The 18,490-nt window shown below is 45.0% G+C and overlaps 1 protein-coding gene across 8 annotated transcripts in view; it reads right to left on the reverse strand.

The window, feature by feature from the left end:
• The window catches only part of FGGY (FGGY carbohydrate kinase domain containing), a 426,891-nt gene that overhangs the window by 213,820 nt on the left and 194,581 nt on the right, over positions 1 to 18,490 (reverse strand). For all 8 annotated transcript variants that reach the window (XM_039238811.1, XM_039238799.1, XM_039238806.1 and 5 more), the window contains one exon: positions 9,855 to 9,983. In XM_039238811.1, the coding sequence (XP_039094742.1) occupies positions 9,855 to 9,983 (129 nt within the window). The remainder of the gene's footprint in view (positions 1 to 9,854; positions 9,984 to 18,490) is intronic.

Here is an 18,490-nt window from a genome sequence, read left to right on the forward strand (position 1 = left end):
AGATGCCCAGTGCGGGGAAATCAAGTTTTTTCTCCCTTCTCTTTACAATGACTTATACAAATGGATGGTTAAGGGTAAACCAGGAAGAGGAAATTAACCAGGCCTATGGACTGATGATAAGGAAGCAACCAGCAGAGAGACGGGAGGCTGCCCCTGAGGGGCAGTGGCTGGAGATGTGCATTTTCCCATCAGCAGCTGCTGGTGAGCAAACCCTAAAGTGAACAGTGGTGCTCAGAAATGTTACATGGATGTGGAGCACTGGGTGTTCAGTCCCTGTGACACAAAAAACAGTGGACCTCCGTGGTAAGCCTATTCTTGCCCCAGTGACGCAAGTGCATTATTAGACTCTGGGCTCCCAAGCACTTTTCCAGCAATCTTCTGCCTTAGAATTTGGACTGGGAAGCCCTCCTAACAGGTGGTTGGCAGGATCAGAACCTGGGACTGACTCTTCAGTGTGATTTTGTTTTGTTCCCAAGCTCAGCAAAGGAAAACAGCAACTTCTCTTTTCAGTCATATACGAATACATGATATGAACGAATGGTAACGTCTGAAAACCAGATAAACTACCGAAGCCAATGAGTTGGTAAAGATGTGTTTGTCTTCAGGGGCTCTGAGCACAGAACTCTTGTTGGTCATGACATTCGGCTCCATTTCCTAGGTAGCACCTGTTCCCTTGTCTGATGCAAGGCTGCACCAAAGCCAATGTGAAGTCATGGGAAGAAAGCCACAGATCAGGGTCTGCGTCTCAGATCCGACCCTTCCTGAGGAAGGGTAACCTTAGGCAAATCCCTTCACTTCCAAGGAGGTAAAAATACCAGGTGGTAGTTTGAAAACTGGCCAGTCACCACACAGATGAGATTAATATCAACATTAATTTCAACACTAATCACCAGAACTACTCAGCAAAATTAATCAACAATATTAATATCCCATTTAATACTACTGACCTCCCCATGATGCAGTCAGAAAATGGCGAGGCTGCTCCAGTAAGCCTGGTCTTATTCCCCATGAATGATAGAGCCCTAGAAACCTGTGCACTTTAAGTATTCATTATGAAGTCACTTCCCTACCCCGGGCCTCAACCTTCTCAACCACAAAATGGATCCAGAAACACACCTGCCTGGAAGAATCTGAAATAGAAGCTCTATGTCTTGTTACAGATACATATGTCCGTGTGAGTAGGGCTAACATGAGGAAGCCAGGGCAGGTAGGAGAAGCTCACAGGCCCTGGAGTCAGAGAGCATTGGATCGGGAACCCTACTTTATCATTTGTTAAAATGTCACCTTGAGCAAGCTATCGCATGCTGATTTCCTTATGTTACATTCAGAAAACAACAGCCACTCCCAGTGAGGCTGGGAGCTGCTGACGACACGAAGGGCCCAGCACACTTGGCAGGGAGTGTTTATGAAGGGGTATGTGGCAGAAAAAGAAATGCTTTGAGCTCTTCACCAGGAATCCAAATACCAGGTATTTTTTATTATTACCAGCTTTTAAGGGAGACTCAGTGCAGGCTTTGACAGCAAAACAAAGCGACTTGCTCCTAAGTGGCTTATAACAACGAGTTTATGTATTTAACAGCCACCCCATTACACTGACTGTAGCATTATGTGTAATACAATGTATAAGATGGAATTCGCACATGCACTACAATACTTACACATGTGCATACACAAGCATATATATACACACATGCAGTGCGTATACAACTGTATATGTACACAAAACACACATCCGCTGTGTGACTACGCCCACTCTTTTCCTGGCCTGGTATGTCTGGTTTTACTCCCTACAACTGATAGAGCCCTTGACACCTGGAATCATTCCCTTTCCCTAATTTGGAGATTGTGCAGCCAAACAGGGGAAGAGGCACTGGCAGATGAGTTAGGAGGCCCAGTTTCTAACCTCAACCCTGATGGTAACTTGCCGGGGTAACCTTGGATGACTCACTGGTTTTCTGGGCTTCCGTTTTCTCATCTGCAAAGTGAAGAATTTGATGTAGAGAATCTCTGAGTAACCTTTCAGCTCAAAGCCTATAATCACTCATTATCCAGAGAGGCGTGGACGTCAAAGGAATGATGTTACCATCTCAGGGCAGGCTGATGGCTGTACTTCCTGGGTGGCGGGACACACGCCGGGTAGGACAGACCGAGCTTGCTGGGGCCCCAAGGCCCCGCAATCCCCCTCACTTTGTGACCACGGAGGAAAAGGCTGGTGTCCCGGCTAAGGCCAGTGCTTCACAGTCCAGAGGAACACAGTACTCCAAGAGAGCCCAGGGCCCGGGGACAGGAAACCCAACGCTACTATCCCTCCTCTTCCTTCCCCCTGCCCCCCACCATGGCTCGTGCAGCTGCTAAGGTCCCAGGCAGCGGTGGTTCTCATTAACCCACACCTCAAACTAAAACAATAAACTCGAACTCCTATTACGGAATTCCTCCCCCTTCTCTGATTCACATCCAGGAAGTCCCAGAGCCGCCCCTGCTCTATGTGCTCAATGACACTGCCTTTCTCCTTCCAGGTCCCCCAACGTGACTTTATCTGTGCATCCTTCCCCCTCCGTTTCTTACCGACCGTCTGCCTCTCTGGACCTACCTTCTCTTTTCCTGCTGGACAGGCTGCCTCCTGCCTGGCTCTGGGCCTGAGCCTGGCTCCTCAACACAGCTCCAGTTTGGTCTGATTTGTCTACTTGGCAAGCGCATGTCACTACTGCTTCTGACCCTATGTGCCCAGTGCCTACTTGTCCCACAGGCTGTCCCCTCTGGGTACCAGGGACGCCGTCTGCCTCATAGCCAGCTTCCTGGGTCCCACCCGATGTCCAGACTCAGAGTCCACGGCAGGGTAGGGCCCAGGAATATTTTTTTTTTTAAAGGTTCCCACTCAGATTTGGCCATCTTTGACTTTTCAAAATCCTCTCAGGTCTTACGTTAACCAAGTCACTGACTTACTGAGGACGGACTGACTGATGCTGTGGGTTCCATGCTGGATGATGGCCATAGGAAGGTGAGCATGATTTGGTGGGAAATCTGAAAGAGACGTAAAGCAATGCAGATGGGGAGGGACTCATTGTTCCTAAGAGTGTGGTTAACCTTAGAGAAGTGTCTATGGGGGATGTCATTGAACACTGAAGATTGAACATTGAACATTGAACATTGAGCACTGAAGCCTAAGGGGGCCTGTCCAGGCGGTGAGGAGAGGCTGCCCCAAACAGAGCCAACAGCATGAGGAGAAAAGGGCGAGGAGGCAGAACGTGCATGATGTGTAGAAAGAGGGCGAGTGGCCTGGCGTGGCTGGTCTCTCAGTGAGACGGACGGGGTAGGAATCCTCTTGTATCCCGTGCTCTTCAGTCTTCACCTCTGTGTTCTCACCTCATAGCTATTTTCACTTACAAGTTAACTGCACGAAACATGTGTTGGCAAACTACTAATACATTAGCAAAACCCTTACTTGGGGCTGCTTTTTGGCTTCCACAGAAGTAAGCTGGTGAAGAGAAATATTATCACTGAGGGTGTTTCAGTGTAGAGCAGGCCTCTCATCCTCTGCCCTCCTGACATGAGAGGCTGGGTCATTCTTCATGGTGGGGGCCATCCTGAGTATCGCAGGATGTTCAGCAACCTCCCTGGCCTCTACCTGCCAGTCATCTATCTCTAGACATGGCCCAGTGTCCCTGGGGTAGGGGCAGGATTAAAATCACCCCTGGTTGAGAAGCACTGGTGTAGGTAAACAGAAGGTGAGCTTTAAGTGTCAGACTAAAGCTCAAATCTTGCCAGGACGCTAGTTATGTGATTATGGAAAATGTTCTGCTTTTGAACATCACTTTCTTCATGTACAAGATGGAAAATACCCTCTACCTTGTGGGATTATTGTGAAGGACAAGAGATAAAGTAGGTAAAGGTACAGGGTCAGGCCAGAGTATTTGGCACAGAGATGGCAGTAAGAACGGTCATAACACTAGAGGTACCAATAAGAGTTGTGGCTCTAATACCATTTTTTATTAATGATGCCGATGTTGTCATTGCTGGTATTATTGTGAGGAAAAAAGCCTAACTGAAGTTAAAAAGTTACAATGAATAAATAAGTTCTACTTTACCAAAAAGCCATAATAGGGCAAGAAATGTGATTCCATTACCAGACACCATGTCCTCTAGGAATCCTTTTACAATTCTTCAAGTCTCAATTTGGCATATTCTCTGTTTTCCTGAAGCTCTCCACACTTGATAGATATAATTAACATTGTTTATTTAATGTTTTTTCTACCAGACCATAAATTCCAGAGGTCCAATTCTCTCTCATATCCACCTGATGCTCCCATCAACTAGCAGTTGGTCATCAATAAACATTTATTGAAATACTTTTTTTTAAATATGGGTTACTTGCTCTAATTATATTTTTAAGGGTCAAATTCAAATGGATCCCATTTTAATAGATACGCCATTCCATTTAGCGCAATAATTAGACTGTGAGCTCTAGGGGGTGCCTGGGCGGCTCAATGGGTTAAACATCCAACTCTTGAGTTTGACTCAGGTCATGATCTCACAGTTGATGAGACTGAGCCCTGAAATGGGCTCTGTACTAACAGCATGAAGCCCTGCTTGGGATTCTCTCTCTCTCCCTCTCTCTCTTTGCCCCTCTCAGGCTCATGCTCCGTCTGTCTCCCTCTCTCAAAATAAATAAATAAACTTCAAAAAGGGAAAGAATGTGAGCTCTGGACACAGAAGGAGTAGACTTAAAGGATTTACCTCTTACTAACTGTGTGGCTTTGGGTAAGTCAGGTAGTCTCTGTAAGCCTTATTGTTTTATTTGATAAATGGGAACACAGTAATAGTGTATATAAAGTTGATTTGAGAATCAGTGCTGCTTCGAGCCCACTGATAATGGCATTATAGCTCACTGGAATAAACTAGGTCTTCCTACAGGAAGGGATGGACCAGAAGCTCTTTTTGTAAGACTAGGTAAACCAATTCTTCTCTATTGAAAAAAAGGCAAGAATGGACGAAAGAAAAGGAAGGGAGGATGGAGGGAGGAGGGATTCAAATGGCCTCATTTTGGTTTGACTCTGCAACTCAGATGAACAATTTATGCCAGTTCAACACCTGGCAAAAAAATTCCAGTATGTGGAAACAAAGAGCTAAACCTAGGCACAGAGTCTGCTAACATGATAGGCTACAAATGATACCAATTTCCAGACGTCTAGGAGTGGATCAGACCAAACTCTCTTGCTTCATGGAGAACTGAGCCCAGTATGCCTACCATGTAGGGATAATTACCTCTGCAATGAGAAGTTATGCTCTCTCTCAGTTGTAACATCCATCCCTCAGGGAGGGAAAACCACTCATTCATTCCCTCACTCATTCACTAAACACGCATGTGTTAGGGGGCCTCCATGGGCAAAGCACTGTGCAGGTTCCTGGGACGTAAGGATGAAATGACATGGTATTTTCTCACAAAGAGCCTGTAACTGGTGAATGAGACCAGGATGCACGCACACAACTGGGTGACATACACAGTAAAATGGAAGCGAGTCCAAGATACACAGGAGAAGAGGAAGGAATACTTAAGTCAGATTGAGGGAATCAGGGAAGGCTCCTAAAGGAGGTGACTTGACTGGACTGAAGATGTGAGGGGTGGTCAGGAGTCTGTCTGATGCACAAAACAACTGAGTGGGGAGCCTGAGATGCAAATCGGCTTGTTGGCTTGTTATTGCCTTTCAGGACAGCTGGGGTGCTGGAGCCAAGAACAGACCTGGAACAAAGTTAATACTATTTTTATAAGCTAGAAAAATATCAGCAGCAAGAGCCCTGGCCAGAACCGCCCCCACAAAGAGCAAACAAAGCGAGTCCTATCTTCTGGCTGTCTGCTGGAGAACTTACTAACCAGCACCTTAAGAACAAAATGTTCTTTAATCTTTGATTTTTATTCCCACAAAGTTCTTCCTCCTCTTCATCCCGAACTGGAAAAAGCATGGGTTGAGTTTTACTTGCCTCTTTGATCTTTATCCTCCTGTCCCAGGCTCCCTTGAGAATGAGAGCCCAGGGAGATTTCTCCAAAGCAGAGTTCTGACCCCTCCTATCAGTCAGAACAGAGGGTCCAAGGTAGGTCCTGCCGGGTCAGCCCGTGAAGGGGCCATCAATGTCAAAGCCAGTTTTGAGGGCCTCCTGGACCGCCTCCAATTCTGACCTCCAAAGCTGGATTCTTAACCTGACATTCAGCAACCTCTTCACATGGAGTTCATCTACCTGTTTCTTGAGATTGCTTCTGATCTCACCCTGGACAAGATCGAAAGCACTGAATCCTGCATTCTCTTCCCAAGTGCCAGGCAAGGAGAATCAGGGCACATTCAGGGAAGCCTGACAGAATCCAGAAGTCTGTGGTTCTTCTCCAACTGCCTGTCCAAAAAGAATACTGTTCTCCTGGTACACATCTTACTACAAGAGTAACTCAGAGAACTTCCAATTTAAAAGCTCTTACTTCAGGCAGCCATTGTGATTCCAGAGTGAAAGAACCAGAGAGAAGCCTCATTATTAAGTGCCTACGATGTGGCAGCTGCTTTACCGAGTCACATCATCAGCGATCTTAACAGCCCTGTGGGGGTGGGCATTGCTATCTCTTATTGCAGAAGAGGAAACGCAGGAGTGAAGAAATACGATATTTGGCCCAAGGCACAGGAAGAGGGAGTGAGAATCTAAAGTCGGATCTTCAGACTCCACATTCAGTTCCCTTCTTGTAGCATCATGACAACAGCGGTCTCCAACCAGTACTGGTAAGCAATAAACATGCAGGCCAGGAAAGAAGAGCCAGGATTTTCTCTCTGGAAGGAGTGGCACCTTGTCAGTTCTGCTCACGCTACAGCGTCCCGTGTCTAGACTCCTAACTGGCAGGTTTGCAAGCCCTCAGCATGTATCTTTCGTGACTAGACAGCTGGGTGCGTGCACGACCTTCTCAAGGCTCTCAGGCCCACACAGGGCACAGGCAGGGTGAGAAACAAGAGGCGCCGTCGGCTCCCAGGCCTCCCCTCTTCACCAGATACCCTAATTCTATAAGCACTGTAAGGGGAGATGAGGAAGCATAAGAAAGTATATGAAGGATAAAACTTGGTCAAAATTACGATCTTGATGGTCTCACAGTTGCTGAGAAGCCCCTTCCTGGGCCCTTCCAGCTACCACCAGCCTCTAAGCTCCGCCCTTAAAGAACCCAAGGCCCTTATTCTACCTTTCAATGTAAAGAACTTACTTTCAGAAAACATAAGGGGAACTCATTAACTGAAGAGTATTAAAAGGATCAAAAAGCCTCAGCCAAAGCTTTGAAGGGCAAAATTTCTGCCACTGAACTATCTGATTTAGGAAAAGAGGGAGGTCCCTCAATGGCCTAGATTCCTCCCGGTGGAATTCAACCTACACTGTGAGTGTCTACAAATACCAGGTACCATACAGGGCACAGCAAGCACTGGGAAGAAGTGAAAAAGGGTGCTTTGGTTTGTCCTTTAGGGAGGTCTGGGAAACTGATAGGGAAACAGAGTCCTGAAGCCCCCGCAAGGTGCAGGCTTTCTTTCAGCATGCAGTGGTCCAAGCCAAGTCCTTGTCACCTGGCTGGGAGTGGACAGTTAAAACAAATGGAAAAAGCATGATAATTGAAAAAGCATGGTGGAGAAAGCTTTCCTGGCCTCCAGCATGATACAGGATGTCAGGATTACAAGGGGACAGGAAAGTTCCCTATCTATGTTGACCACAAGTTCTTTCTGTGTCTGCTCTCAGAAACCAAAATCATGCCATTCCAGTGAAAAGAACACACTGCTCACATTGAAAAGGGAGAGAAACGCCTTGCCTACACTCAGTATTATCTGCCCTTTAATTGGCCCACATGTACTATCGGCTGTTTACAATTTCTCGGGCACTGTGTTAGATCCTGGACACATAAACGTGAACAAGACAGACACGTTCATAAACTGATGAGTGCTACCCTGCTCCGGAAGTCCACGGACTATGTAGAAGAATCAGATACTGCTTATTAGCCTGGTGCATAAGGAAACATTAACTTCCACTCTACAGGTTATGGCCATTTTACCTTATTGCCTTAATATGACTGTATTCATTTAATAAATTTATCAAGCACTTATAGGAGCCCGATCTAGGCAGGGCTCAGCATAAATGAGACAAGAATAATAATACAATGCCCTCAAAACCTCATAGCCCACTGGAAAAGAGAAGCAGGTAAATGAGTAATTACAACCCAGAGGGATTACAACCCAGAGCAATTATTTCTCTATGAGGGGTAGATAAAAGTGTTGAATGAAGTACAACTTTGGAGAAGTTTACAATAAATCTGAGTGTTCCATGGAAGGATACACAGAGAACAAAGCATCTGCTATGAGTCTTCAAGTTCGAGTGGATATCAGGCAGTGGGATAAGTTAGAGGACCAATAAACCAATCTGGGAAGAGAAATATACACACCTTTATACAAACTGTGTTCTGGGAGCACAAGTCTATTTAAGTGTCTGAAAGATAACTCTTCGTTCTAACACAAAGTATGGACTAGAATATATTTCAAAACTTCTTTGACTATGACCCAAGGTAAGAAATTCATTTTCGTCACAGTCGAGTACACATGTACACTACACATAAAATATAAACCTAAGTCACATAAAAACAGTGTTTACCCTTACTATGTGAGATGTACTCTGATGCTTTCTACTCCAGTGGAATCTTTTCTACAAATCCAATAGTCGTGACCTACTAAATTGATCGCATGAAGTCTTAACCATAATTCAAAAACAAAACAAAAAACATTGTTAGAAAGAAAGTCTAGGGAAGAAATATAGCTACGGTAGAAGTGAGAGACATTGAGAATTGGAGAGGAGAGGAGAGATGAGACGAGACAAGAAAAGGAGAGGAGAGGAGAGAGAAGAGAAGAAAAAAGAAAGACAAGAGAGAAGGGGGGAAGGGAAGGGAAGCAGAGAGAAGGGAGGAAGGAGACACTAAATAGGATGAAGAAGGGGAAAGGCTCATCATACCTTACCGGAAGCCTTGTCTCATTGTCTGCCTTTCTATTAAAACTCATGGAGAAGACACACTGCTTTCATTCCATTTTAAAATCACCGTCCCCAAGCACCATGTCGACCACACATTTTAAGTGTTCATGGCTCTTTGAAATAATAAACACCTGAATGCCAGATGTGAGAGTTATTTAGGAGATGAAATCAAGACTGCACTCACACAATTGGACATAGAATATAAGCCAAAAGAATGAAAATAAATCCATTAGACTTGTGAGAGTTTGGAGTACCTTTAGAACAAACTGTACAAGTAAGGGTACCACCATCATATATGCCGGCTGAAGTTAACACCATCTTTTTCAAATTTTCAGTAAACCAAAGAACCTTCCAGATATTAATTCAGGCTTTTTTTTTTCTTTTTCAGTTATTCTGTATTGAAAAATTAACATTATAAATACTACATTTGATTAAAAGTTTGATAGTTCTATCCAAATGCCTAACTATAAAAAGGCTTTTCTTGGGGCACCTGGGTGCCCCAACTTTGGCTCAGGTCATGATCTCAGAGTTCGTGGCTTTGGGCCCCAAGTCGGCTTCTGTGCTGACATCTCAGAGCCTGGAGTCTGCTTTAGATTCTATGTCTCCCTCTCTCTCTCTGCCCCTCCCCTGCTTGTGTGCTCTCTCTCTTTCTCTCTAAAAAATAAATAAGTGTTAAAAATTAAAAAAAAAAAAAAAAAAAAGTGTTTTCCTTACTATACCTAGAACCACCAGCCCTTGATCCCTGCTTTAAAAACAGGAAAGGAGTGTCTCAGGTCCCGAGGAATATTCCGTTTGAACACCGTGTTGGTCATGGACACTGGGTGGGAGATTACCTAGGCCTCCTGCATGGGCATCAATAAGTGAGGCTGCCACCGCAATTCCTGCAGGAAGTCCAAGGTCTTTGGCTGCCTCTGGCGTGAGCCCATTTCCAAGAGAAGTTCCAGGAGGCAGCACTTGGTTTCCTGAGTAGACATGAGAAACAACAAACACCTGTCAGTTTGAAAAACACAAAAGCAAACACAGGGTTTTCTTAAGGGAACTTCTCTGCTACCTCCCCTCTCTTCTGCATTTTCTCAACCTCCTGAAGATACAAACCATGCACCCACAAAGAGTCCCTTTGCTCCTTTGGAGACTTAGGTGTATGTCCTTGGTTCCCATGGGTCACGCTCTGGGGTACTTTACAAAATCAAGAGCTCTAAGGCACCTTTCAAATTGGAGAAAGATTCTATTCACGGGAAATTCCACAGATATAAATACGGTGCCCTCTTAAAGACTAGTTGAAACAGTCAAACTCTTCCAAATGGGCTTCCTAACACAGCAACAGCTCTACCAGCATACCTTATGCACACATACACACAACCATACACAGTCCGGGATTATCATCTACTCCTAAGGAAGTTGAGAACATTTACTTCTGTAGTTGCTTCCTGTCAGAGGATAAGGGAGGGAATTATTTTGTTCAATTAAAAAAAAAAAATCTCTTGAAAGTTTTTCTCAGTTGGAAAAGAGAGCCCAGTCTCAAATCTGCAGACTTTACAAGGCCGCTCCTTGCACAATACAGAGTACAATCTGAATGGTGTTCTTTGGAGTTGTGCAATGCAGCGACCCTGATATTTCAAGTGACCTTGAATTCCTAAAGTCAGTCAGGCCTTCAGTTAGGAATTTATTGATTGTCTTGCTTTGTGTGGGCGCTGTGGCGCTGTAAAAGGCAGTCCTTGCCCCCAACCTAGTTAAGGAGATGAGATCAGGACATAGGGAGCCACATAAGTCAGAACAGAATGAAGAAATCCATCTGTTCTCAGGTGTTTAGCAGAGGCTGAGTCCTCCCCCTCCCCTTGCCAAGAAATTCATAGTAAGTATTTCTGCACTGCAAAGAGGGGTTGGGGCAGATCCACATATATGCTAAGACCTCTCTGAGCTCTAAGACTCTAAGATCGTGAATGTGTGCTCAGTAAATTGCTCGATGCTAAGATACCTACCACTTGTCAGTTGTCGCATGGAGCTCCAGGGCTAGGCTAAGGTGTTGCAGGACTTTTGGGGGGTGAAGGGCAAGGTAGGGGTTGAGGCAGAGGGTGAATGGCTCACCAATCTCCTCTAATTGGAAACAAAAAAAAACCTCCACAACATCATTTTTATCCATTTTAGGTAATAAGCTTCATCTATAACTGAATTTGAAAAAAAAAAAAAAAGTCTAGCAAAGGAAGAGGAAGAAGACTAAAGCCATTGTAATGCCTTCACTGTCCAATATGGTACCCATTTGGGACGTGCCGACCAAACACTTGAACTGTGGGCTGGAAGAACTTAAAGACCTTAATTTTTCCCTTACTTTCATTTTAATTCATTTCACTTTAAAAACCTGATACTCTATTCTGTTACTGAAAAACCTTTTAAGGATGTCTGAAAACACTCTGGTGTGAAAGTCTAGCTTTTGAATGTTAACTGAGGAAAACGCAATCAAATATTTACAATGAAAATTTCGTGTCTGAATTGGGAGGTACTAAGTGGAAAATATGCATCAGATGTCAAAGACTTTGGAAGAAAAGTGAAGGTAAAATATCTCTGTAATAACTTTTATATCAAGTGTAGGTTGAAATCCTGGTTTGGATATATTAGGTTATATTACATTGAAATTAATTTCACCTATTGCCTTTACACTTGAATGTGGCCGCTAAAAAAATTTAAGTTGCATATGTGGCTCATATTATATTTCTATAGGACAGCCCTGGTCTAGAAAATAAAGTCAAGATGCTCCAATGTTGGAGTAGAGAGCTAGGAGAGCTCCTAGCCTGCTTTGAATGTCCAAGCCAGCAGGATCCTGAAGGAGAGCGGTGCCCTTCGCTGTAGACAATCTGTATCTGGACACTGTCAAGTATGTCACTACATCCAGTATCTGGCACATAAAAGGCAGCATTTGCCTTTACTGAGCATTTCGGTGAGAGGGACTGTGCTAAGGATCTACTACACATTTTCCCAGTTCGTTGTCACACAGTCCCATGTGAGGGATTGTCCCCGTTGCACAGATGGATGGGGAAAGTCAGGTGTATAAAGGGATGGTAAATTCCCTGTAGTCATTCAGATTAAATGTTGGGATCCAGGCCATGGGTTCTCCTCATAATGATACAAACCTGCTCTTATTCATTAAATTACATATTGGTGTATCTATTTAAAAAAATTTAAGTGAATGAAGAAAACAGGAGAAATATATTTTTTAATGTTTATTTATTTTTTAAGAGATAAAGAGAAAGCGTGAACAGGGAAGGGCAGAGAAAGAGGCAGGCAGGCCCCAGACTGTGAGCTGTCTGCATAGAGCACCATACAGGGCCTCGAACTCATGAGCCATAAAATCATGACCTGAGCCAAAGCCAGACATTTAACCAACTGGCGCCCCAAGAGAAGTATTTTTAGAGCAAACCTTATGTATGTTTAAAAAGTAGCATCATTTGGAAGTCATGCTACTTTCAGATTTGAGGACTAATTTTTAATAGGAAGGTAAAAACGGAAGCTGTTTCACCTTTGTCCCCAATCTTCACAAACATAATTTTCACTAAAAAAAGATTCTGGGTGGCACCTGGGTGGCTCATGGTTAAGCATCCAACTTTGGCTCAGGTCATGATCTCGCGGTTCTGGAGTTCGAGCCCCACATCAGTCTCTGTGCTGACAGCTCAGAGCCTGGAGCCTGCTTCGGATTCTGTGTCTCCCTCTCTCTCTGCCCCTCCCCCATTCACACTCTTGACTCTCTCTCTCAACAATAAATAAACATTTAAAAAAAATTTTTTTAAAAAGATTCTGGACAGAAGCAGGATTAGCAAGTTGGTGTAGTCTTTTAGTTTTCTGGGCAGCAGGTTAGAAAGAAGCCTTGGCTGGCGAGGTACACAAGAGTCCAGGGCTTGCAGCCAGATCTAGGTTCAAATCACATGCTGGAGGACTACAGGTAGACTTCTCAGCACTTGAGCAAAGGCCACGAAACAGGGAAGACAGCCAAAAGGGCCTGAGTAAAATGGAAGAGAATCCTGGCTGGGACCCGGCAGGGGGTGGAAAGGGCAGATAACGTTGGAGTTGGAACCAGAACATGCATTGTAATCCAGACTAAGGTGTCTGAACTTCATCGTGAAGATCACTGAGAGCCTCTGGAGGAACATGACGCCAGGGAATGAGGTGACTGGATTGGAGTATTTTTACAGGTCTCTCTGGCAGCACGGCAGCAGAAGACAAAGGGGTCAGGAAGAACAGTTGAGAAGCTATTTCAGAAGGGATGACAGTGACCTTCATCAAGGTCTGGGCAAGAGCAATGCAGAGACAGGCATGGGCAACAGGAGAGATTTTGTGAAGCAAGAAGATACAGGCCATGGCGGTTGCCTGGAGAGGGGAAGTATGGTAGACACAGAGACCCTACTGCCGGGTTCCCTGTTAAGGACAGACTTACAGCCCAGCAAGGGCAGCAGACAGTTTCCAGATGCCAAGCCGCTGTGCCAAAGTGACCCCTTCCCAGAACAGCCACACCTGATGACTTAGCATAGAGGGAGCAGAGGGGCTCTGAGGGGCACCACTCACTCTGGAGAGCTCTGCTGGGCTGGGCCAGGGGCAGGGGACTCTACCAGGGCTCAAATTCTCCCCTTGCCCCATACCCCTCTCGCCCCCTTCTTATCGTAGAAGGCAACCCCTAATAAGCATCTTGCACCCTCAAATCTGTCTCAGCATCTGCTGCCAGAGAGCCCAACCTAGGGCAATGAGCCTTTTCCTGAGTCCAGTGGTCCAGGAATGAAAAGAAATATGCACAAAGATTTACATCCTCCTTCGAACTGGAACCACAACCTTCAGGAATAGTCTATCTGGTGCCCAAAGCAAGAAGAACTTTTGTTTATTAAGGGACCAAAAAGAGACAGCTTGGCATAGGAGAAGATGATAGAAAAGGTGGGAGTCTCCGAGAGATCACCCCATCAGATCATGCTTGAGGTTCATCAGCCAGGGCTGCATCCGAGGGGCTGGTGGAGCTGTCAGAAGCAAGCTTTAGTGCGCCTTGACAACTTTTCTGGAAATAATCCTCCTTTCGGCTCTTCCTTGACCATAAAATTAAGTTAATCACAGCATCCATTTTCCCAGACTTAATCAAGACCTCACAGCCTCAGCACTGGCTGTCTCTCCTAGCCTTTGTTCAGCCATGTGTCTGCACATCTTCACAAACGTTCAAGAACAATGGTGGCCCTGTATATTTTTGCCCACCCCCCTCCCTAGTGGCAACATCGAGGGGTGTAAGGGAAAGAGGTACCTGTGAGACGCACATGGTGGTCTCTGCAAACCAAGGCTTGCAGCCCCTCATAAAGGGCTCTGCAGGTGAAATGTACATGGGATTCCAGGCACGCCAAGGAAGGAGGGGACGGGGAGCTGACCCTGGGAGTGCAGGAACTTAAGATGAAGGTGACATCTGAGGCTAGTCTGGTAAGACAGGTGGCGGATTGCTGGTTTCAGAGCTAGAATGCTCCAGGGAAATGGATGCCATTAGAGCAAAAAGCCATTCACTGCAGGGAGCCCCGAGGGGCACAGGGTGTTTGAGGCATTCAGTATGTGGGCAAAAAGGGCACCAGGGAGCAGCGGAGCAGTGTGGACCTCAGGGCTTGCAAGGAGCTCCAACTAAGGCAATGAAGTCCTGCCAGCCAGGGGCTCTGAGCACTTAGATTTGTTTTTTAAGAAGATAAACCTGCAGTGAGGAAAGGCTAGAATAGGAAATCGTTTTTATCTGTAAAATAATCAAGCCAACTGAAAAACGCAGGCTGCAAAACATTGTGTACAGTATGACTTCATTTTAAGAACAACAACAAAGAGGGTAGATGGACTATTTGTAAAAATGCATTCTGGGGGTGGGGGGGAGAAAATTGCTTTTTTTCTGCATAAAGAAATTATTATTACTATTACTTTTACCAACCCATACTTTCTAACTGTACTGCCTCGAACACACATTTCTTGAGTCATTTTTTAATAGATGTTTTCCTCTTTAAATCAGGGTAAATAAATGAGGGCACGTGTATTCAGAAAAATCCCACAAAGCCACTCAAATGAATGAGGAAGAATTAAGGTCTGAATTCAGAAGGAAGTTCAAGAGACATTTAGCAAAAATGTCAAGACACGGAATAGTGTTCAGAGTATGCCCCCATTTGTGAGTTTTACTCAAGAATACAAAAATGCAAACATGTATACCTCCAGAAAAATCCAAGGAAAGTATGCAGAATGTCGTTACACGGCAGAGATTGGGACCCAGTGTAGGACACTCTTCTCTAGGATTTGTGCTTCCTCTGTGCCCTAATCTTATATCTCTTTTGTGATCAAAACAAACTCAACCGAGTTAAAATAAAAGCAAAATTCAATTAAGGAGAATACTGTGCACCTTTTCTGAACCCTGTTCCTTAGCCTGAAGGCAGGAGAGGCCAAGAACAGGTCAGTTATCTTCTTGGTTTGGCTGGTTCTGTCCCTGTGAACACACACTCACGCTGGGGTATAAAAAAGCAATTGCTCTGAGGGTGCGTGGGCTCATGTCCACTGAACTCCTATTCAGACAGGCAGATGCAGTGCGAGCGGTCCAAAGCTGGAGCCTACAATTATCTGGTGGTTGCGGTCCCTCCTCACGGGCGGGGGCTACTATTACACCAAATCTTTCCCTACCAGTTTTTCAATTATCTATGACTAATGAGCACTTTGGGAACAGTTTCAGACACACACATAATCCTCTTGCCTGACGTCAGCAGCAGAAATTAATGACTGTGTGGATTGCTGGGAGACAGAAAATGCATTATAATGGTCAACAGAACTGTTATCCTCTCCAGGAAGAGGGAGACGGGGGAGGGGTGTTGTATTAACTGGAAGGTTCATTGTGCCTTTGTAGTCCTACAAATGGGGATGAAACCCAGGGGAAGAGTTGGCTCGAAGTCCTTGGAAATGTGAGAGAGAGGGGTTTGGGCTTGGGCGCCATGAGACCCTGGTTCCTCTGTGTCTCGCACTAAGGGCACCGGTTCTTGCTCCATTTTGCCAAGGTCAACAGGCCAATCAGACTGGCTGGGACAGCGCTCTCACCTGGCCCAGCCAGCTCTCCGAGTGCCGTGGGACTGAATCCACTTTCAATCCGGCTTAGGAGTGGGAGAACAAAAACAAAATTATACTGTCGTACTCTCCAGCGACAGGCTGGTGTTATCTTCAGAGCACGTGGCGGTGCATGTAAGCTTGGCGTTCCGTGCAGGCGTACCGTGGGCGTGGTTTGAAAGACAGTTATAACCTGGTCCACCTCTGGTTGAGCTCTCAACTTATCACGAACTCTCCCCAAAGAAAACAATACTGCGAAGGGAGTATGGCTGCCAATGGACTGGCTATTGATACTCTTAAAAGAGTTGACAATATTAGGGGCTTGACCAATACGCAGCACCTAAATTCCTCTGCAGAGACCTGGGTGTAGGCAGGTTAAAGCAGGGTACATTCTGGAACCAAAACAGATACAAGACTGACTGAAGAACATTCTGGTAATTCGTGCTCCCGAAAAGGAGTCACGCACATCCAGAACTATTCACTCAACCAGAGGAATTAACAAAAGATTCAAACCTGATATGCCCCACCATCTGTTGAAAGACATCTTCCCAAATATTAATTTGTCCGTTGCCCTTCATTTGCCTCCTAAAAATGACCTCATTTTAATTAGGAATTAATTCTACTTTAAATTATTGACGAAATGTAAACTTTCTGATTTATTCATTATTTAATACAGAAATGTTTACTAAGTACCTACTATGTGCCAGGCATTGCTGTAATGCAGAACACTCATTAAGGAACAAGGCAGAGAAGTCCCCTGGCCTTACTTGCAGGGCTTAACTTTCGGTAGACATACAATTCCCAACCAATACCTCTTCTGGATTATATCTTGTAAATATTTTATATTGTAAGCTCTTCTGTGGCTTGGGCTGTTATTTATAAACCTCTATATCCCCGTTCTTGTATTCTGACCTACAGTATGTATTTGTTTAATAAACATATTACCTATTTCATTTTTTAATGTTTATTTGAATAAGAGAAAGAGAGACACAGAGAGAGAGAACATGAGCAGGGGAAAGGGCAGAGAGAGAGGAAGAGAGAGAATTCCAAATTCCAAGCAGGCTCCACACTGTCAGTGCAGAGCCCGAAACAGGGCTCAAACTCACAAACTGTGAAATCATGACCTGAGCTGAAATCAAGAGTCAGATGCTTAACTGACTGAGGCATGCAGGCGCCCAACAAATCACATACTTTAAATCAAATTCTCAATGACCTCATGTTATGTTTTGTTTCTCCCCCATGTTTCTCTCTTCCCCTCTCTCCTACTAAACAGAGAATTACTCAAAGATGATTTTATTTATCTCTGCACTCATGTACCCTTCCCCCCAGCACACAGCAGGGTGTAGAACAAGAGTTCTTGGTAACATTCATTCAAATGAATTTATAGCTTACTTTTTATTTTTTTTATTATTTTTTTTTTTATAGCTTACTTTTTAAAAGAAAAGACCTCAGGGTGCCTGGGTGGCTGTGTTGGTTAAGCGTCCAACTTCGGCTCAGATCATGAGCTCACTGTTCATGGGGCTTGAGCCCCCCGTCAAGCTCTGTGCTGTCAGCTCAGAGCCTGGAGCCTGCTTCAGGTTCTGTGTCTCCCTCTCTCTCTCTGCACCTCCCCTGCTCCTGCTCTGTCTCTCTCAAAAATAAATAAAAACATTAAAATAGATACATAAAAGTACACAGACACAGAACAATCAAATCAGACAGAAAGATTACACACACACACACACACACACGATGCTGAGTATCAGCTAGGAGAGTAAAGAGAAGAATAACATGTGTCCTTATATAATCCCATCCGTAACACCCCCTCCTCTCTCAAACTCAGGGACAATGGAAGGTCTCGAGGCCTATGCACGTGCCTAGAAAATGGTGACCAGCAGGCCCAGGCCTCTTACTAGGTACCTAATGCTGCTGTGACCAGACACTAGGGTTATCATCACCTTGTGGAACACAGACTCTCAAATTCTCCTGACGTGGTCAAGTGGGAATCAAGAAGTGGATGGTGGTTACCGCACAGGTGAAAAACCCCAGGTCTCATTGCCAACTGGGCCTCAGGAAGGCAGGAGGGACACCCGGCCAAGGTGTCTGGACTTGCTGTGACAGGCAACTGGTAACTATTACAGGCCAATGAGCCCAGGAGCAGTGCGCACACTTGTATTTCAGGAAGATCAATATCATCAGCATAAGAGGAGCCGCTTATCCAAACCTACGGGCTTCCAGTGACTGCGCTTTGGCATTTTTCAGTTGCTCTCACCTTCCGTGACAGCAACAAACCTACGGGGCTGGTGTCAGAATCACTATGTCACAACGGTGGCAACAAAAGCACAGAAAGCTTATTTAATTTGTTGAGTCACCTATGTGATGAGGGGCACGGGTAGGCTTTCAGTCCCAGATCCTCAGGTTC

This window comes from Hyaena hyaena, unplaced genomic scaffold (genome assembly GCF_003009895.1).
Source record: "Hyaena hyaena isolate Hyena2069 unplaced genomic scaffold, ASM300989v1 scaffold_5, whole genome shotgun sequence".
NCBI lineage: Eukaryota > Metazoa > Chordata > Mammalia > Carnivora > Hyaenidae > Hyaena > Hyaena hyaena.